Source organism: Ceratotherium simum, chromosome 9, assembly GCF_057802395.1.
Source record: "Ceratotherium simum simum isolate JZ-2026a chromosome 9, ASM5780239v1, whole genome shotgun sequence".
NCBI lineage: Eukaryota > Metazoa > Chordata > Mammalia > Perissodactyla > Rhinocerotidae > Ceratotherium > Ceratotherium simum.
The window spans coordinates 56,888-77,360 of NC_141908.1; the positions used below are offsets into that span (position 1 = coordinate 56,888).

At 49.0% G+C, this 20,473-nt stretch overlaps 2 protein-coding genes and 1 non-coding gene across 7 annotated transcripts; 1 reads left to right on the forward strand and 2 right to left on the reverse strand.

The window, feature by feature from the left end:
- Positions 1-7,942: 7,942 nt before the first annotated feature.
- TRNAE-UUC (transfer RNA glutamic acid (anticodon UUC)) lies at positions 7,943-8,014 on the reverse strand. Its single transcript has one exon. It is a non-coding gene; the product is annotated as a tRNA-Glu (tRNA).
- Positions 8,015-9,085: 1,071 nt separating this feature from the next.
- Positions 9,086-13,752, reverse strand: VMA22 (vacuolar ATPase assembly factor VMA22). Of its 5 annotated transcripts, none has more exons than XM_087434977.1 (5): positions 13,504-13,752; positions 12,827-12,930; positions 12,658-12,740; positions 11,885-12,031; positions 9,086-10,057 (listed from the first exon to the last, which is right to left on the reverse strand). In XM_087434977.1, exons 1-5 carry the CDS (start codon positions 13,669-13,671, stop codon positions 9,918-9,920), a joined length of 642 nt encoding a protein of 213 aa, XP_087291103.1. In that variant the 5' UTR covers positions 13,672-13,752; the 3' UTR covers positions 9,086-9,917. The 5 variants fall into 5 exon arrangements, with proteins under 5 accessions (XP_087291103.1, XP_087291104.1, XP_087291106.1 ...); XM_087434978.1 differs by having other exon boundaries at positions 11,885-12,016; positions 13,504-13,739; XM_087434980.1 differs by having other exon boundaries at positions 13,002-13,553.
- A 54-nt stretch (positions 13,753-13,806) lies between these two features.
- Positions 13,807-19,354, forward strand: IMP4 (IMP U3 small nucleolar ribonucleoprotein 4). Its single transcript, XM_004423952.3, has 8 exons — positions 13,807-14,043; positions 17,362-17,445; positions 18,140-18,249; positions 18,327-18,459; positions 18,548-18,702; positions 18,786-18,880; positions 19,008-19,081; positions 19,165-19,354. The coding sequence occupies exons 1-8, from the start codon at positions 13,809-13,811 to the stop codon at positions 19,275-19,277; spliced, it is 999 nt and encodes a 332-aa protein (XP_004424009.2). The 5' UTR covers positions 13,807-13,808; the 3' UTR covers positions 19,278-19,354.
- The last annotated feature ends 1,119 nt before the right edge of the window (positions 19,355-20,473 follow it).

Below are 20,473 nucleotides of genomic sequence, written 5' to 3' on the forward strand. Positions count from 1 at the left end.
AAACGCGAAAGGGTTGGCAGTCCCTGGCTTGGATGCTTGGGGGTCGGGGTGGAGAAGGTGGAAAGGAGGGGATGGGAAGGGGGCAGCACAGGGGGCATGCTCCTGATATGCAGGAAGAGGCTTAGGAGTAGGGAGCACACACCTGCAGATACCCAGTCCTGATTGTGTCTGCTTGGCCTGGGTACTAGTGGGACCCTGATGTTGAGGAGCTGGGACGCCACTGCCTGACTGGGGACTGTGGTGAGCAGAGGTGGAGAAGCAGGAGGTGTGGTTCCTCTTTGTTTCTGAGGACACTCTCATTTCTGCTCCAGACACCAGGATCTTCTTTTATTCCTACCTCTCTGGATGCTCCGCCACAGGATTGTTTGCCAGCATAGACTCCTCTGCCTGAGTGTTAACATTTGAGCACACAATAGCTCGACTTTGGGGCCCTGTTCTTTTATCTCTAGCTTTAGTATCTTAGACAAAGTCGTCTCTGGTGCAGGGGGCACAGTACTCTCCAATAGCCAGGTCTTGGGCTAGGGTGATATTATCTGAGGTGATGTCCTCTCCAGCTGCGAGCTCCTGGACTGGGGTGATGTCTTCTGGGATGTGGGACTGGGTTATCCTTTACAGTAGATTTCCACTTGGATTGATGTGGGTCCTGATTAGGTGGTTCTATGGTATTACAATGAGGCTGAGCCACTGGTGTAATTTGAAAGCAATGTTGGTCCTAGGAGCTTAACTTGTAAATATCTTTTATGTTGAGGGGTTTGTGGAGGCATAGTTTACAGAGGTGATGTTTATATCCATCAAACTGTCATAATGAACGAAAGTGCCAGAATCCAAGTGGCACAATTAAAGCACCCATTAAGGGTGACTGAATCTGAAAGTTCCCAATAGTTCCAGGTTTTGCCCAGATGAGTGATGAGAGGGGTTCTGTTACAAATAGGTTTTAAATCATATGGCCTGATTTGGGTGTTGTTAATAGGGCATCGGGTTGTTTGCAAATTAAATTATCTGTGGCTGAGGTTGGAGCTTCAGCATTAACCTGTAGGCAGGCCCTCTAATATGACCAATTACTATGAGCTCTTTGCCTCAGTTGTTGGCTTGGTTGGTGAAGAGCAAGCTTGTGAGGTCTTTGGGTTATAGGGTTTGTGTTAGTTAAACTCAAATGGCATGTGGGCCTCAGCCTGTGCCCTGTTTAGTAAATAATGGCTTACTTGGAAGGTCTGGGCCTCTGGATTGTAGACCAATGAAAGCACCTGGACCAATGGTAATAAGACTAGAAGGTGTGCAGCTGCACTTGACGAGCTTTTGTCTGCTGTTGGTTTTCCTCTGGCATATATTCTTACTACGGAGGGGTTGTATGGTTTCATCATTATGGGGTATGGGGTTGATTTTATTATTATCTCTGTGACTTTTATTTTCTAAGTGGAGTTTTCTATCTCCCTCTTTTGGTATTCTACACTGTCTATGGGAATGGCCCTGGAGAACTAATTTTAATTTCCTGGAGGGGATCAGAGGGAGACTCCAGATTAATTATCCACCCCTTATATCTAAAAATACAAGATGTTGTTGTTGTTATTTTGAGGGTTTTGGGTTTTCTTGGGTGGTGTAACTTCAGTTTAGGCTCAAATGGGTCCCCTACTAGATTGGCCATGTAGGGGGAAGAGGGAGAATCTCCCTCTGCCCTTTCCCTTAAGGTTCTTCTGGCTGGCCAAATAATCAACAAGACAGGTTAGCAGGAGAAAATAATACCAAGTTTAATAACATGTATACATGGGAGAAACTCAGAAATGAGCAACTCGTCCCTCTGTCTAAGCTGCTTTCTTAAGTATTGCAGCTAAAGGCAAAGGAACGTGTTGGGGGTGAGTAGTGGCCTGGGACTCCAGGGGGCAGAAGGACAATTCTTTTCAGGGTCATCTATTGATAATTTGGTCAGGGAGAGATAGAGTTTTTTGATAAAAGGGGCTTGGTGCCCCTCCCATTGCAACATCTATTTTACATTATCTTTATAGCCATCATGATAGAAGATCTGTTCCAGGAATGAGCCACCATGCCAGATTCTCTAGGCAGTTAGTGGGGGAGGTCAAATATCCTTATTGTCTTCAGCTCGAAATAATCCGCATACCAGAGTGGTGCTTCCTGGGGCAGCTTGCCCTGAGCACCATCAACCACTACCTGGCCCATGGGATAATCTATGGTTAATGGATCCCAGAAGAATATGTGCCCTCAATCTGGCCTCCAGTTCTTTTGGGATGAGGATAAGATTGAAAATTTATAAAGATAGGGGGAGCCATATTAAAGGGAGTGAAACATAACCCCCTTTGAGTATAGGAAAGGGTGATGGGAAAGTTTTTAAAAGTTGGTTTATTAGTCAGAGTTTTCCAGAGAAGTAGGCTAGCAAATCCAAAAATCTAAAGGATGGGCTAGCAGACTGCAAACTAGGAGAAATAATGCCCTAGTTCCAATATGAAGGTAGTGTGCCATAGAGTCAGGAAGGCTCTATGCTGCAGATGAAATTCAAAGGCAGTCTCCTGGAGAATTCTCTCTTGCTCAGAGAAGGCTGGTCTTTTTTTTCTACTTAGGCCTTCAATGACTTGGATGAGGCCCACCCACATTAGGGAGGGCAATCTGTTTTATTCAAAGTTCACTGATTTAAATGTTAATCTCATCCAAAAACACTCTTACAGAAACACCCAGAATAATGTTTGACCAAATATCTGGGCACCCTCTGGCCCAGCCAGTTGACACACAAAATTAACAATCATAGTTGTTGTGAGGTGTGAATTGGCCAAGGGGCCTTGAATTAGGAGGTATTAAGGCCTGGGGCAAGAAGAGACACATTGGCCAGACCGGAATTTGAAAAGGAGTTGTTTGAGGAAACCATATATCTCTCATTAAACCAGTTATCTGGGAACTATCAGGGACATAAAAGTTCTACTGAATACCTTTTTCAAGACCCAGCACTGTGTATTCTGAGAAATAAAACTTGTGCCTTGGTTACTGCCAGTAATGTCTGGAACTCTGAAGGGGATAAGAAGCATCCTGGCAAGGCCTCATACTGTGGCCTTAGCATATGTAGATTTTGATTTATATTGTAGTGTCTGAGGCAGGAGATTCCAGAGTCCTTTACCCTGAAGGGGACAACACTCAGACAATGGCACAAAAGTTTGCAGTGAATGTGCAGATGGGACCATTTGTTGGCCAGAGGATCCAGTGCTAAAATACTGATCCTTGGTCCTGTTATCAGGGATATCTCAGCTAAGGGATGGGAGGCAGCAACATCCCACTGAGCTCCATTCATGATGGTGACAATGCTGTCCATACAGTCTATAAATTGCCATTACTGTTCGCTCAATTCATGTCCAGGGACTCCTCAGGCAGCCAAGGAGTCTGGATGAGGGGTGACCTCTTCCGGCACTGTGCCATCTGGCAAGGGACTAAGGACAGGGGAGGCCATCCCCTCCTGCAGGTGGTATGCCAGAAGGCCCAGGATTGCCTCCATCCTGTTTTAAGGAGGCCTCAGTACCCACGCTGAGCTCATCGGGTGCTATTCCCATGATCCAAAACATAATGGGCAGCTGGATAAGGAGGGCCACAGGTGCAGGGTCTGTGAGAGACTCTATTTCCAGGACATCTCAGCATGTAGCCAGCAGTTTTTTTTTCTCTTGAGGAAGACTAGCCCTGAGCTAACATCTGTGCCCATCTTTCTCTACTTTGTATGTGGGACACTGTCACAGCACGGCCAGTGAGTGGAGTAGGTTCGCACCCAGGATCCAAACCCGCAAACCCAGGCTGCCAAAGTGCAGCATGTGGAACTTTAACCACTATGCCACTGGGCCAGGACCCAGTAATTTTTATGTTGATAGTATATAGCACAGGGCTAAGAGGGACAACTTCTTTCATCAGAGGCCCTGGGGCAACTTATGACATCATAGGTGGTCCAGAGACTGCAAGAGGCATGAGATGAGGCATGAAAACCTCTCCAGTGAAGGAGTCTCTGAGGGTACTAATGGGAGTGCCGGTTGCTTTTAATTTGGACACATTCTAGAATCCTTTGGAGGGGCCTCTTTTAAGGTAGGCTGATTTGTAAGTGGCAGCATCAGTGAGATTAAGAAAAATTTGTAAATGAGAAATACGTTGCCACCAGAACCCAAAAAGGACTTGTATGTCCTTAATGAGTGTGTCAAATGAGCATCCTTGGAGGAGGGTCATCAGTGTAACATCATACCAGTGCTCCTGGAGAAAGGCGATGCGGCTAAGATCCTGTCTGCAAAGACTGTGTGTGATGGCAAAGCTGTGAGGAACCCCCTGGGCAGCCTGGAAAGAGGATATTGTGTCCCTTTGGACATGAGGCAAACTGCAGCTGAGAGGCTGTTGAAATAGGCAATGAACATGTTAGCCATATCTGTAATAGTAAAATATTACTGGTTGTTGATTGGATGGAGTCAGTAATTTTAATAACATTGGGTACTAGGTATGGGATACTTACTGGATGGGACCACACCATTAAGGTTGCAGTAATCCACCATGAGGCACCCATACTTTTCTTTCTTCTTTTTTTTTGGTGAGGAAGATTGGCCCTGAGCTAACACCCATGCCCATCCTCCTCTATTTTGTATGTGGGATGCCGCCACAGCATGGTATGATGGGCGGTGCATAGGTCAACACTAGGGATCCAGGCCTGCATACCCCGGGCTGCCAAAGCAGAGTGCGTGAACTTAACCACTACACCACTGGGCCAGCCCCTACCCATGCTTTTTTTGTTGTTGAATATCAAGCAAAATTAGGCTGTTAAATAGAGAGGCAGTGGGGATAATTACTCCTTTATTAATTAGGTCTTATATAATAAGTGTTAGTCCTTAAAGGCTCTGTTTTAAGCTACATTGGGCATATGAAGTATTTTAACTGGGGGTCCATGGGGCTCTCAGTCTACCAAGCCAATTTATAAATGTCAAAGACTTAATTTAATTTTAATTTATTACTCATTGTTAGAAGGTCTATGTCCAATATGGCAGATTTTAGGGCAATGGATACTACGACTATTGGAAATTTAGGCAAGGCTTTCAAGTGAAGCATACCTATTTTTATTTTATATTTAGTTACTTTCATAAGATTATAGGGAGTACAATGTTTAAATTTAGTGGGATACCCAGCTATAGCAGTAATTCAAGCCCAAGCATTAAGACCATGAAGCTTTGTCAATTGGTGCATTTTAGCAGATGTTAAAGTTAACTTAGAACCTATGCTATTGAGGAACAAAGCCAATCAGTGCCCTTTTTATCTTTTTTGTTATATAAATTCTTTTAGTAAATTTTTCATTTATAATTGAGTCAAATCATGGACCTTTATACACACACATGTAAAATGTATTTATTTTTTATTTTCTAGCCTATATCTACGTTGGTTTGGGTGGTTTGGTTTCTTTTTTCTTTTTCTTTTCCTTTTTGTGTTTGTTCATTCATTTTAGGCTTTTAGCTGCCTGAATCCACAGTTTCTAGTTTCTGTCTCTGGCGAACAATACTATGCGTGGACTTTCTAGGTGCTTACAGCAAAAGCGGGGGAGGGGAGCAGCCCCCGATAAGCAGCCATTTCTCTCTCCCAGGCATCACCATCCACCTCCCAGGGATGGAGGTTTGCACTCAGACGCTGTCACAGCCTTTTCTTGGGACAGTGCAGTTAGCCCCTGGTCAGAAGTACAAGTCCCTTTTCATTGTCTTTTTGTATAAAATCTTTTAGAATGGCATATACCTCTAGGCAGGTAAAAAATTTAGTTTCTGTTTTAGTCTCTTGTATGTCCCAAACTGTTTTGACTCTGAGTGTTTATCAGGTAAACTCTTGGTGGTCCCAAGTGGCCCTGTCTGTGGGTGGTGGCCTCCCTCTCCAGGATGTCCCAAGTGACCTCTGAAGGATCAAGATCCACTTCCAGGAGAGCCACAGTGGCCTTCTCTGTATTTTGAGGCTCCAGGTTTTGAGCATAAGGCCCTTTAGCGTGCTGGTAAGCAGCAGCGCTCAGAAAGGCCCATGAGAGTGGCCTAGGGTTTTATATTTCTGAATCAATGGCATGACTTCCCTGTCAGAGGTCTTAAGCAAGGCAGAAATAGTGTCCCCTCCTTTCCTTTTTCACTAAGCTTTGTGTCACCAGTCTCCATCCATGTAGTCACTCCTACCTCGCTGGGTCAGGCAGCTAAACAACATAACAATCATGACCTTTACCACAAGACTTATGGGGTGCCATGGTTATGGGGATGCCCTCACATTGACCCCGTGAATGGCTCAAGACAGAGGAGTCTCACAGAGTAGTCTCCCACTATAGGATGGAACAGGCCAAAGGAAACGACTCTGTTACAGAATATAGTGACTCTTGGGCCCCATGACTTGTCGGTGCTGCCAGGTGGGCTGATCAGAGACATCCCATGGCACCTGGAAGGGATTACCCCTCACTCCCTTCAGTGGGGTCTATCAACATGAAAAGTAGCCAATTAATTGAAGCTGCTCCCAGGTGCTCTGTCCTGGACACTGGATGCCTTGACTCAGATAGAAATTAGGGGAGGATTCTGTTCACAAGTTCCTCAGTTGGTGGAGGGGATTCACAGCGACACCTGGTGGAGGCACCAAAAAGCAGCTTTGGGCGCAGCACCAACATGCCAGCCAGCTGCGTGCCTGCCCGAGCTGCTCCTGCCATCTGGAAGAACCTGTAAGTCAATGGCACTCTAGTGGCATGTCATTCAATCTGGGACCAAACCACCCTGCTTGCTAGGCGAATTGTTTCAACAGGTTTTATTATTATTCTTTAGTATGGTAAAGCAAACAGATCAGGATAGTTAATTTTAACTGCCACTGAAAAGATAGCTAATTTTACTCAAAGTTCCCAAGAGAGGGAATATACATTATGTCTGGGTGGGAAAGTGGGGGACACAGAGAATAACTGAGGTTGAGGTCAAGAGGCAGAGGGGGAGGGAAGAACTGTGGGCAAAAGCCTTTATGGTGGTTTCCTTGGGATGAGGCAGGGCAACCAGGTTTAGGATTGGGCTGGTTTGAATAATTTCAGCAGGTTCAAGGGCATGGTGGCTGTCCTTGGTTGGCTGGTACCTGGCCCTGGGGTGATTAGGGCAGGTTTTAGTGGCCCAGAGTGTGAGAGCCTGATAAAGGAGGTGGTTGGGGATGTGGACTTAACAGGCTACTCAAGAGGGGGACCTGACTGATTTCTAGCCAGGGCCTCAAAACTGAGTCAAGAAAGCATTTATAAAAACTATAAGAATCCACTAGTCTTGCAATTTGTTCCACCCTGTGCTCTGTAGTGGGTTGAATAGTGTCCTCCTCCAAATTCATGTCCACCTGCAACCTCTGAGTATGATCTCATTTGGAAATAGCATCTTTGAAGATGCAATTAGGATGATGTCATACTCAGAAGCAATAAACTTGGATATTTAGCTGAGGAGATTTCCAAGCAAAGTGTTGCAGGCATAGACTGGTTTCTCCTTGATGCTTATAGTAAAATGCAAGAGGAAAGAAGTAAATTGAAGAAGGGACAGTCAAGCAAAAGGAGCCTCCTCCTTCCCCACCCTCCTCCCCTCCACTCCCCCACTCCACCCCGCGGTGTGTGGGAGGGGACAAGCAGGGGTGGCTCTCCGCAGCCGTTTGACAATAAATTTTGAATATTTAAAATATTATCTAATATTTAAATATTTATAATGCTATTCACATCTATAACGTATATGGTATCCAATATAATTAATACGTTACTGACAGAGAAAATAACTAATGATGTGATGAAAATTAACACTTAGATCAAAAGAGAGAACAATGAGGCCCAGAGCTTCACGGGCCTCAATTTCTCCAGGTTTAAACGGAAAGACACACTCAATTTGACCTAAGTCGTTCTAGGGGCAAGAAGCCAAAATTTTGTCAAATATCTCCAATTTCCAAGGTCCAAGAAAACAGCAGGTAATTTCTGTTCCCATACCGGGAGTCGAACCCGGGCCGCCTGGGTGAAAACCAGGAATCCTAACCGCTAGACCATATGGGACCCGCCGAGAAACAGTTCCTCATGCACGTATACATCACCTACGTCAGCTTGGCGGCCGCACACCCAGACAGCGACTGTGCGTCACAGGCTCGCTCCGCCCTCACGGAAATGTGTCCTGTTTATGGCTGCCCTGACCTCAGGAACCCCCACCTCCCGCCTGGGCCGCGGTCGGAATGTCCAGGCCTTTCCCGGCGGCGGGCACGCCTGCCCTGGAAGTTTCCCAGGAGCTGAGCCGAGCGGATCCTGAGCACTTGTCCGCACGGCGCGCGCGCCTGCAGGCTCGGGAGCACGGGCACACGCAGGCCCGAACTGACAACAGGCTACTGCTTGACCTCAACAACTGAGTTCGAAAACAAAGGACCCCACCCAGGGCCTGGACTCCACGTGAATCTTTTCCGCCAAAAGCAAAAACAGAACGTGTTATCTTTTACTTCTTTGGGCCTCAGAATTCTCAGTGGTTGGTACTTTGTCCATCGCAGGACTTGGCTCTGAAATTCACCCTTTGTGGGGAAGGATGTCTTTTTTTCTCCAGTCACGGAGTTTCCTTTTAAGAGCTTCCATTGGGCGTATCACTGACAAATCAAGCTCAACATGGCCAAAAAAACATGATTCCACCAATCCAACCGAAACTCCGCTGTCCTGCGACTGAGGTATATGTTCAAGTCTCAAGAATTAACATAGTGTGGTACCCATGTATGAACTGACAGTGAGAGGAGTCAAACAGAATGGAAACTGCAGTTTGGCACGGTATACACGGGGAGTAAGGGAAAGGACAAGGTGGCATCTCAAATCAGCAGGAAGGCTGGACTGACCAACACACAGTACCTGGACCTGTGGTAGAAAAGGGGAAGGTACATGCAACACTCACCCCATACCTCATCTGAAACCACACAAGTTCTTGAGGAAAACAGTAGAGAATTCCCCCATCACATCAAGTACAACCCCAAATCCAGAAATCATCAAACAGCTGATTGATAGAGTCAATTCTACTAAGAAAATTGACTAAAACACAACAAGAGATGGGTGATGGTTACTATAGCTGCTTATTCGTTAAGCTATTCAATTGCTCTGTGCAGTTCAATGTAATGTGTTTTATTTTACAATAAAAAGTATTTTACAATTAAAACACCATAAGCAAAGTTAAAAGATAAACTGGGAAAAAATACTTACATCTCATATTATGAACAAAGGACTAATTTCCCCCAAACATAAAGATCAGCTCCCAGAAACTACTAAAAGTACCAACAACCCACTAGGAAAATGAAGCAAGAACACCTAGTTCCCAGAACAGGAAATACAATTGGCCCTTCAACAAATTAAAAGAGGCTCAGTCTCACTCCTGGAAAGATAAAAGCAGGTTTTTAAAAACGTGAAAAGTCTCTTAGAGTTCCCTTGAAAATCTAAGTCAGATCTTTTTTACTTTCTGGCTCAAAGGCTGCCCACCTACTCAGGTGTTTGTGTTTTTTGTTACTGTGGAATCATACTGGCCTGATGTTAGCCGTGTATGGTTTTCCTTCCAAGTCAGTTCTGAGGATCTAGTGAAGCTGAAGGCCTACTTGCACTTCCCTGCCACTGCCTGTGCAGTGGTTCATCCAGCTATGCAACCGCAACTGATTTATCCATGAGATTGTTCTAGCTGTTCACAAATAAGAACTAACCGAAGAGCTTTGCACCTGCCCCACGTGTGTCCTAGCAGAATACAAGCCTAGACATGGTTTCACAGTAGTGACTTCCAACATTCCTCAGTTTGCCCCTTCAAACTTTCACACCTAACCAAGTTGGAAACATGGAGACCAGAGAAATTCTAAGGAGGGAGGATTAGCTGGGGTGGGAGTGGGGGCAGGGGCAATCTGTGAAGGAAGAAGGCCTGAGATGAGGCAGCCACGTCGAAGAACAGCTGTGCTCACTGCCCTGCCTCTGTGATCCCAGGTTGGGCAGCCCCCAGCTCGAGCTGCTTGAGTTTCTCCTGGAGCCCCCGGAGCTGGCTTCGACCCCAGTCGATGCGGATCTGAAGGGTGGCCATTTCTGCAGCCAGCTGCAGGCCTAGAGAAAAAGGAGAGATTGTCACCATGGTATCTGAGGTGTGACACACAGGACTCAGGGGACTCTGGACATCCCCAGACACTGGAAAGGCTCCAGGCCTCTCTGGCCTCTGTACCATTCCTAAAGCATTCCAGGTACAGCCTTGCATTGGCTCTGCTCCAGAATGTCACTGGACCCACACCATAGCTCTTTGCTAAAATGTCATCTCCTCCTTCTTCGACCCCCTTATATCACCCACCAGGAACTAAAAATTCACAGATCATAACACTGTCTCATGTGCTTATTTCCTTCCTTCTTCCCTCCATCATCACAGGCCCTCACTGCTCTCACCCTCTCTCCTGCCACCTGTTTTCTCTGCCCCCAAGAGTGGTCCACACTCTGGATCAACCTCTAGGTGGCTTTCACCTGATGCCTCTGCTGGAACAGCTGCTGCCCAGTCCACTGGCCAGTCCTGTCTTCAACCTACCTGCCTGGCAGCAGAGCTGGCCACACATCTGATCACCTCCCTTCAGGAAACCCTTTCTTCTCTTGGCCTCTGGGACAGCTTGCCCTCTGGGTGTTGCTGCTGCCTCACTGCTGCTTCTCAGTATCCTCAACTGGCTTCTCCTCTTCCTGTCCCTCACCTCCTGTCCACACTCCTGGGCCCTGTGCTGATCTTATCCCATCTCAGTTTTAATGCTGCATCTGTGTCAGCAACTTGGGAATTTAAACACCAGTGTTATGCGGTGGGCTCCCAAATCTCTCTCTCCAGCCCAGGCCTCTTCCAAACTCAATGCATGTGCCCAACCACCTGCTCAGATCTCCACCAGATAGCACTAGGAACACAACTACACCCAACTCCTGACTTCCCCTCAGCTGCTGTCTGCAGCCTTCCCACACCAGGCAAGGGCAGCTCCACCCTCTCCAGGTCTGGCTGGAGACCAGGGGCTTATCCTTCACTCCTCTCCTCTTACTACCAAATTGATCTGTCAGCAAATCCTGTGGCTTCAACTCTCAAAACGAGCACGTTCCCACCACTTAGCCCTCCTCCACTGCCTCCACCTGCATCTCCCACCGGCTGCTCCCTGGCACCTGCTTCTTCCTTCTGCTCTCCTGTTTCCACCCAGCACCACAGGATTCCTGTCACTCTGCAAGTCCAACTGCAGCTCCCTCTGCTCAGAGCCACCTCATCACTTCCCAAGTCCTCATCAGGGCCTACACAGCCCGCAAATCACCTGAGCCTGGCCCCTTCTGACCTCTGCTCCTGGCACTCCGCACTACACCAATGCCCTCCAGCCACTGGCCTCCTCTCCGCCACGCCAGACACCATCTCACCTCAGGGCTTTTGCCCTGCTGGTCCCTTGCCCTAGAATACTGTTCCCCCAGATCACCCACAAAGCTCTCTCCTCCATCTCTTCAGAGAGGCCTTTCCAGGCCACGATTCAGAAAATAGCTCCCCCAGCCCACTCCTGTCCCACTGCATCCACCACACCTCATCTTATTTTTTCATAACAATTCTCACTACCTGGCATTATCTTTACAGCCTACTTATTTACTTGTATGTTCTCTTTCTCCCCTCAATAAACACTCCAGGAGGAGTGTTTGTCCTTTTTGTTTCCTGCTGTATCCCCAGCACCTAGCATGAGCCTGGAACACTGCCAACAACCAATAAATGTAAATGCTCTTTGAAAAAACAGCAGGTGTACAATAAAAGTCTGCAATGGAGAAAACCTGCGAAGCCCTTTGCAGACTAACCGCAGCCCTGGCATTAGTGCTCAAGTGCTCCCTATAGATAGAGGGTCTGAGTTTGGCCCAGGGCCACACTGCCAACTGGCAGGGTTCACTCACCCTCCCGGAAGCTGGCCTGGGCCTGTCGCAGACTGTGAGGAACCAGGATTCCAAACCAGTTCAGAGGGTCCTGGGGGGCTGGGGAGGGCTCCCGATCTGCCGTCCTGGTGAGACCCTTGCGCCTGCGCAGACCTGGACCAAGAAAGGCTGGAGGTTGGGGGTCTTATTACCTGGCTTTTGTCTTCTCAGTGACAATGTTGAACTTGATCTGAGCTCATGATCCTGGAAAATACTGATGGTTGGACAATCCCCCCTGCCTTTTATGCTCCAGAAAACAGCTTACCACAAAGAATCACCCTTCCCCTTGTGATTCAGATGGGAGTCTCTGTCCACTCGTTCTCGTGACCCTTATAAGACCAGCTGATGACTCCCTTGTCTACCTGTGACAAAGCCACCCACTGACCTTTCCCATTTTGCCTGAATTTGCTAAAAGGCCAGACAGACCCTCCAACTCCCTGTTCTCTGTCTCATGAATGATTAACTGAGATTAGAAGTCTGTCCCCCTGAAACTAGCCAGACACAAACATTTTCTGTTCAGCTGAGACTTGCCCTGATTGCAAAACAATCCCAACTGTAAAGGACCTCGCCTATAACTTGTCTATTTCTCCCTATAAAAGTCTAAGGCAAAAAACCACCTGACTGAGATATTCTGATCTTCAGATCTGGGGTGTTCCCTCTATCGCAAGAGCCTGAAAAAAATCATCTCCTCAGTTATCCTGTGCGTTTGGTCTTTGACACGGGGAAAAGGCCGGACAGGAAGAAGGGGGGCTCACCTGCCTCGCGGGGCCCCACCTCCTCTGGAGTCTGGGCGCCAGCTCTCACCACCCAGAACTTCTGAAGTCCGTCCTGGGCCTCGCTGAAGAACGAGAGGGTTGGATGGACCTTTGGCGGCCTCGGCTGGCCCCTGCCCGCCTACCCGCTCCAGCACGCAAGGCTCCTCACCTGGTGCAGACGCAGACCTGGGGCTCCATGCGGGAGGCGTACTGCAGGGGCCCCACCGACTTGGCGCCCATGGCATAGCGAGCCTTAGAGAGCGAAAGCCAGCCCTGCCGACAGAGGGGAGCGGGCACTCAGCGTGCCGCCGCGCCCGCCCGCGCCCGCCCGCGCCCGCACCCACCTCCTCCACCCGGGCGTTCAGCGCCGCCCGCTTGGCCTCCAGCTCCTCCAGCTCCCCGAGCAACTGCAGCAGCAGCGAGTCCAGCTCGGCCCGCAGGTCCGCGGCCGCCATGGCCCACCGCGGCCGCGCCAGCCTCCTTCAGGGCGCCCGCTCCCCGCTCGCCGAGCGGGCTGACGGCCAACGGGCACGCGAGGCCTGCCCCCGGGGGCGGTCACCGCCGAGCAGCCCGCGGCCGCCGAGCAGCCGGCGGGACAGTCGGCGAGAGCTGCGGGGAGCTCTGAGTCGCTCCTGGAAGCGGCCGCGTTTAAAAGTAGGGCTATCGCTGTGGCGGTGGAAGGAGCCAACCATTTTAAGGGAGGAGCGGCTCTAAATTTAATTCCAGAAGGAGCCGATAGGCGACCCTCGGGTCAGTCATTGTGCTTTTACAGGTGCTGGACTATTTCGAGCAACCAGTTACGATTATTTTAGCAATTCGTCGTTATAAGTTGGGCTCCCTGCACACCGGCGATACGAGGTGAAGCCACGGGCCGACGTCTTTATTAACGGCTGTCGTAAACCAAATGATATTTTGACCCCCCAGCCTATTGGTTGCCCCAGTGGGCATGTGCTTCCGGACTGGCCGACCGCCTTGCGACTCCCACCCGCTGTTCGCCATCTTAACATTGGTCATTCTCCGCAGCAGCAAAGTCTAGTGAAGCCTCCAGCGACCTTCTTGGTTGAGGGCGGAAGCAAGGGCTGCGTTGCGCAGGCGCGGCCCTCAGAGTCTCCTGGACCGACGTGGAAGAGGGGCTCAGCATGGTAGGAGGAATGTTTGAGTTCCTGTTTTGGAGGTTGGGACTTGCAGAGGGCTGGGGATGTGGTCCCTGGGCTCTGGGTGCTTGGTCCCCGGGCGTGCGTGGCGAAAGAGGGCCTGATCAGACCGCTGTTCTCCAGCTGCGCCGGGAGGCCCGCCTTCGCCGCGAGTACCTGTACCGCAAGGCCCGCGAGGAGGCACAGCGAGCCGCGCACGAGAGAAAGGAGAAGGTGCGGCGCGCGCTGGAAGGTACGCCCGCCCCCGGCGGCGCTGGACAGGTCCTTATAAAGACCACGGGTTTGCATTGTAAAGACCAAATGGTATAAAACGCGTTTAATTAGCATTTCTTTGTGTTAGTCTGGGTGAACATCTTTTGAGGTATTTACTGGCCATTTTCCTTGCCTGTTGGGTTTTTCCTTGCCTCTTGGTTTGCAGATGTCCCTCCATATGATGATATAAATTACTTGACATTTGTGTTGCAGTATTCAGATTTTACAGTTTGTTAATTTTGTTTACAGTGTATCTAGTTCTTCCCAAATTCTAAGTTTTTACAATGGTCCTATAGATTGTTAACGCTCTGTAGTTTTTCTTCTTTCTACCTTATTCAGTACAGGGTAACGAGAATATCTTACTGTCTTTTAGCGCTATTATGATTCCCTTGCATTTTTAAACTGTTAATCCTTGTAGAACTTAATTTTGTTTGCGTTGTAGGTTAAGATCTAACTTTGCAATATGTTCTCCACTTTTTTTTATATAATTTTATTTATTTATTTATTCCCCCAAAGCCCCAGTAGATAGTTGTACGTCATAGCTGCACATCCTTCTAGTTGCTGTATGTGGGACGCGGCCTCAGCATGGCTGGAGAAGCGTGCGTCAGTGCACGCCCGGGATCCGAACCCGGGCCACCAGCAGCGGAGCGCGTGCACTTAACTGCTAAGCCACAGGGCGGGCCCAATATGTTCTCCACTTTTCATTTGCAGTACTAATGAAGAGTCTGTCACACATGCCTGATTGGAAATGCCATATTTATCCCTATTATGTTGGTTCTTTTGTGGGTAGAGCATTGTTTCTGTTCTGATGGCACATAAACTCGATACCTCTGATTATTTTAAATTCACTTCGATGTTCCCAGGTTTTAGATATATAAAATATATGTGATATGTATCTATTTACGTTAAGCATAATGTTAAACACCGGTGTCGACGCAAAATAACCAACGACCATTCTATAGATAAGAGAAATAAGGTGAGGTTACTTGAGCCAGAGTGAGGATTATAACCTGGGAAGGCCTTAGAAAGTGTTTCAGAGAAGCATGGTTTTCAGTACAGTCATATCTTTTTAGAACAAAGAACAGACATTAAACACACCCAGGATACATTTTTGTCAAAGTTTCAAACAGGTATTCAATTGCAAACATGACCATGATGTCAGGAAAAGGACTAATCTGGGCATTACCAATAGGGCATAGGAGAGGAAGTATGCATTCTTATCTTAAGAGAGTGTATTCTTTCCTTTAGTGGTTAAGCAGATGTACAATGTATGTTTAATAGGCCATAAGTCAGGCTTTTTACTTCAAGCTGAATCAGTTTTGAATGGGAATAGTTACCCCATATACCTCAATATGTGAAAATCTCTTGCCACCTGTGACCTACCTGCTCACTTTAAGAAAGGAAAAATGGGGCCGGCCCCGTGGCCTAGCGGTTAAGTGCGCATGCTCCGCTACTGGCCACCGGGGGTTCGGATCCTGGGCACGCACCGACGCACCGGTTCCCCCGGCCATGCTGAGGCCATGTCCCACATACAGCAACTAGAAGGATGTGCAACTATGACATACAACTATCTACTGGGGCTTCGGGGAGAAAAAAAAAGGAGGAGGATTGGCAATAGATGTTAGCTCAGGGCTGGTCTCCCTCAGCAAAAAGAGGAGGATTGGCATGGATGTTAGCTCAGGGCTGATCTTCCTCACAAAAAAGAAATGAAAAATGATCACTATATTGAAATTCAGGAATATTTTCCTCAACTTAGATAACCACAATATTGAATATTGATTGATTAAAAATAACCTGTTTGGGGCTGGCCCCGTGGCGTGGCGGTTACATGCGCGCACTCCGCTGCTGGCAGCCCAGGTTCGGATCCCGGGTGTGCACCGACGCGCTGCTTGTCAGGCCATGCTGTGGCGGCGTCCCACATAAAGTGGAGGAAGGTGGGCACAGATGTTGGCTCAGAGCCAGTCTTCCCCAGCAAGGAGTGGAGGTTGGCGTGGATGTTGGCTCAGGGCTGATCTTCCTCACAAAATAAATAAAGAACACCATTAAAAAAAAATAAATAACCTGTTTCCTTGCTTTCTTTGTGCTTGTATCATACTTGTTTGTATCCCTAAATCATATTGGTCAATTTTTAGTTTAAAGATAGTATGGGGTTGTATGTATTCTTTTGCAACTTTTGTGTTTTGGTTCAGCTTTGTTTCTAAGATCCATTAAGTGTAATAGAGGGCCCCTTCGGGTGAATATTCCACAGAGTCTTAATCCATTTCCCTGTGAGTGGTGTTGAGCTTATTCTTAGTTTGGGGTAGTTAGGAACAGCATTGCTGCTGTGAACGTTCTCTTCCATGTGCAGGAGCTCCTCCAGTGCATATTGGAGAGAAGTGCTGGACCCAAGGGCCTGCCTCTGTTCAGCTCTGTACTGCGAAGTGAGCATGCCCACAACCCAACTCCTGTTTTGGATCCTGCTGTAGTTCACAGAGGAAACCTCTGACCCAGAGCATCATGATTAATGGTTTTGTTAGAGGGTTTCAGAGTTTCTGATCCACTTTCATACAGAAAGAGCGATCTCTGTTTATTCTTTAAAAAATTAATTTGTTAACTTTTTTTCTAACTACAAAAGCAATACATATTTGTGGTTAAGTATTTTAGAAAGCCCTCAAGCCATGAGACTCAGGAGCCATAGAAAATACAGTCTCTTGTAACTACTGTTAACAGACTAGTGTGTGGACAGAAATAAATTGTGTCTCATCCCCCCCAGCCGCCCATCGCCCAATAATCACACATCACCTCTCTGCTTAGAAAGGAGTAAGAAAGATATTTTTCCATTGTTAAAAAACAAAATCTAACTGAGTAAGCTTTAAAGATCTTACTGGCTTTATTCAGTGATTCATGACTCCGGCAGCCTCCCATCTAGCAGATAGAAAGGAACTCCAAGGAGCTGTACAAGATGAAAGACTTATAGGCAGAAGGGGACAAGACAAGGAAGTTACACTAGACAGAAACATGGATGGGTTGTGACAAGGTCACTGTCCTTTAGGGACAGCAGGGGTCCATCGGGCAGATGACCTCACCAGTGCTGACCAGGCGATTCCTGACTGGTTGGTTTAAGGTTCCATTCCTGGGAGAGCCAATGCTGTAATTAAGTCTTGGTCTGGTGACGTGGGGCTTAGCATAAGGTGACTCATTTTGGGCCTGTTGTCTTGTTTTTAACACCTCAAGTTTGTAAAGATTTGTAAGCCACAGTGTTGTATAAATGAGGGCTCCATGCGTGTGTCTCACTCTGCCCCTCTGTCTTCCCCTGCAGAGAACCGCCTGATTCCCACTGAGTTGCGCCGGGAGGCTCTGGCCTTACAGGAGTCCCTGGAGTTTGAGGATGCCGGTGGTGAAGGTGACCTTCCTCCACACTGTGGGCCAACTCCTCTACCTGCACTCGAGCCCACTGGCCTCCACGCCCTCCCTCAGACACCTTGAGGAAAGGCTCTGCGGCTCCTGCTCCTGTAGCTGTCCTGCAGGTTCCCTCGTGGCTCTGCACAGATGGCACCTCAGGAGAGCTCTCCCTAAGTGCTCCCAATTTCATTTATGACACATACAGTTTTACCCCACTTACTCTGCTTCACTTTGTCTGTGAATTGTCCCCTCACTAGAATGTGAGTTGTGCCAGGGCAGGACACTGTCCACTTTGTTCACTGCCCTGTCCCCAGTTCCCAGCACTTCATTGGCACTCAGATGTTTCATTCATTTGCATTATTTGACAAATATGAAAGGAATCAGAAACGTATAAGTATTTGTTATGAGAGAAGGGAGTCTCTTACCTTTGGCCTTAACAGAATCTGGACTTTGCTAACACTATAGCCACTAGCCCATGTGATTAATACAGCTTAAATGAACTAAAGTTAAATCAAATTTAAAAATTCAGTTCCTCAGTCGCACTTGTACTTATAGCCAATGTGGCTGGGGGCCACCTTGTTGCCCGTTGTGGGTATGGAGTGTTTCCATTGTTGAAGGCGCTGTCAGGCAGTGCTGCCGAGTTAGCATTTCACTTCCCAACAGTGTCATGTTCTTGCTCCTCATGCTCCTGACAGGTGTGACCAACCACATGGATGATGAATATCGATGGGCAGGGGTCGAGGATCCCAAGGTCATGATCACTACCTCCCGTGACCCCAGTTCCCGCCTCAAGATGTTTGCAAAGGTACCAGTAGTCGGGAGTGAGTGGGAGATGCTCAGACATCAGTGGGCCCACTTCTGACTGGAGTATGTCATGTGCAGGAGCTGAAGTTGGTGTTCCCAGGTGCCCAGCGCATGAACCGTGGCCGACATGAGGTGGGGGCACTGGTGCGAGCCTGCAAGGCCAACGGGGTCTCTGACCTGCTAGTTGTCCACGAGCATCGAGGCACACCTGGTAAGGCTGGTGTCGGGGAGCAGGGTGTCTGCCAGGGTGGCCATCTGAGAGCACACAGTGTCTCTGATGGCCTGCCTGGCCCCACCAGTGGGCTTCATCGTCAGCCACCTGCCCTTCGGCCCTACTGCTTACTTCACACTGTGCAACGTGGTCATGCGGCATGATGTTCCCGACCTGGGCACTGTGTCAGAGGCCAAGCCTCACCTCATCATGCATGGCTTCTCCTCCCGCCTGGGCAAGCGGGTGAGTCTGAGGCTAGGGGCTGAGGGCTAGGGGCAGGGGGTGCCAGGCCAGCATTTTCCCCATTCTCCTTCCCTGTGCACCAGGTCTCTGACATACTCCGTTACCTGTTCCCGGTACCCAAAGATGACAGCCACCGAGTCATCACCTTTGCGAACCAGGACGATTACATCTCCTTCCGGTGGGTCTGCGGGCCGGCCCCGGAGTGGTGTCCTGATCTTCGTGTCCCTGTGCTTTTTTGTTGACTTGCAGCTGGTCCCGCTTGCTCCCTGCCTCCCCTCACCACTGCCCTGCCTCCCCTTCTCCAGGCACCATGTGTACAAGAAGACTGACCACCGCAGCGTGGAGCTGACTGAGGTCGGGCCTCGCTTTGAACTGAAGTGTGAGTTTGGGGCTTTATCCCACGACTGGTGGTGGGGGAATGCTGGCTGTGTAGGTGACAGTGTCCCCGTCCCCTTTGCACAGTGTACATGATCCGCCTGGGCACGCTGGAGCAGGAGGCCACAGCAGACATGGAGTGGCGCTGGCATCCCTACACCAACACTGCACATAAGAGGGTCTTTCTGAGCGACGAGTGAGCCCACTTGCTGGTCAGGACGTGGACCTGGACCCAGGAGATGGGGAGGGGTTAGAATAAAGTCTGTGTGCCACACCACCCCTTTTGCCTCTGAATGGTCTGGTCAGGCCAGACGTGAAGACCAGTGTCCGAGGGGTCTCCTCAGGTGGGGACCTGATAGCACTGGGACGTTCTCAGGCTCGGTGTTGCCATTGTGCCTAGGAGAAGGCAGGCCCGCCGTACTGGCTGGCCTTTAGCCATGGGGAGGGTCTGATGCTGCCCTGAGATGTGAGGCTGCTGTCGTCTTCTGCGAAGGGCACTGGGAGCGGGCGTCGAGTCTGCTCTAAGCATGTGTGCGACATGGAGCTTGACACAGAGGAAGATAGCACCCGCTCCGTGCTCAGCAGGATCCCTCTGCCTGCCCCAGGCACACTCTCCGTTCATGGGGGACACGGTGACGCTTCAGGGAGCGCCCGCTGCACACAGCTCTGGCTCTCTTGGCAGGGTTTATCTGAGGTCACACGGGGCAAGACAGTGCTGCCCAGGAGAGCCTGGAGTCTCCCCCTGGCCTCTCCATGCTCGTCCCCTTTGCCCCCTCTGCCCACTTTCCTAGTATGTACCAGAGGGCCCTGATTTTACACAGAATGGGTGTCAAGACCCTACAGAATGCAGACAAGCTGACATGCAGGGGGTGATGACGATCAGAAATCCATCACACCGGTGGGACAGGCCTATGTAGAAACAAGTAAGGCAGGGGGATGGAGAGTGGGGAGGCCTCTGCAGTTGCCCTGAGGGCTATGTGATGGCATGAAGCAGCAGGGGTCACCTGGATGACCCATGTAAACATTCTGTGGTGGACAGTGCTCATAAGGGTTCCAGGAACAGGAGTAGCCCAGTGAGAGAGGCATCCTGAGGGATAGCAGGGGACTCACAGGACCCACTGGGCCCCAGCATTCAAAGAGAACAGGGGACAGGACCTCACGGATGTCTGTGACTTATGGCCCAGTCCTGTGAATCCACTTCCTTCAGCACCTTCCAGGGCCTCTCGCAGCTTCACAAATGAAGAATATGCCATTAAAATTTTTTTTGTAAGTTATGGAAATTCCAAACTGTATACAAAAACACAGTAGTATGCTGTTCTGTGTTAGTTTCCTGGGGCTGCCACCACAAATTGTCGCAAGCTGAGTGACTTAATACAACAGACATTTATTCTTTCAC

Excerpts from the sequence above, each read along its gene's own strand:
- VMA22 (XM_087434977.1), bottom strand. The coding sequence starts at position 13,671 with ATGACCAATGTTAAGATGGCGAACAGCGGGTGGGAGTCGCAAGGCGGT. Across the intron at positions 12,741-12,826 it reads CAGGTCTGCGTCTGCACCAG|CGAGGCCCAGGACGGACTTC; the intron begins GTGAGGAGCCTT and ends CTCGTTCTTCAG. Across the intron at positions 12,032-12,657 it reads GGTGGGGCCCCGCGAGGCAG|CCTTTCTTGGTCCAGGTCTG; the intron begins GTGAGCCCCCCT and ends CCCAACCTCCAG.
- IMP4 (XM_004423952.3), top strand. The coding sequence starts at position 13,809 with ATGTTTGAGTTCCTGTTTTGGAGGTTGGGACTTGCAGAGGGCTGGGGA. Across the intron at positions 18,250-18,326 it reads GCCTCAAGATGTTTGCAAAG|GAGCTGAAGTTGGTGTTCCC; the intron begins GTACCAGTAGTC and ends TGTCATGTGCAG. Across the intron at positions 18,881-19,007 it reads GACGATTACATCTCCTTCCG|GCACCATGTGTACAAGAAGA; the intron begins GTGGGTCTGCGG and ends CCCCTTCTCCAG.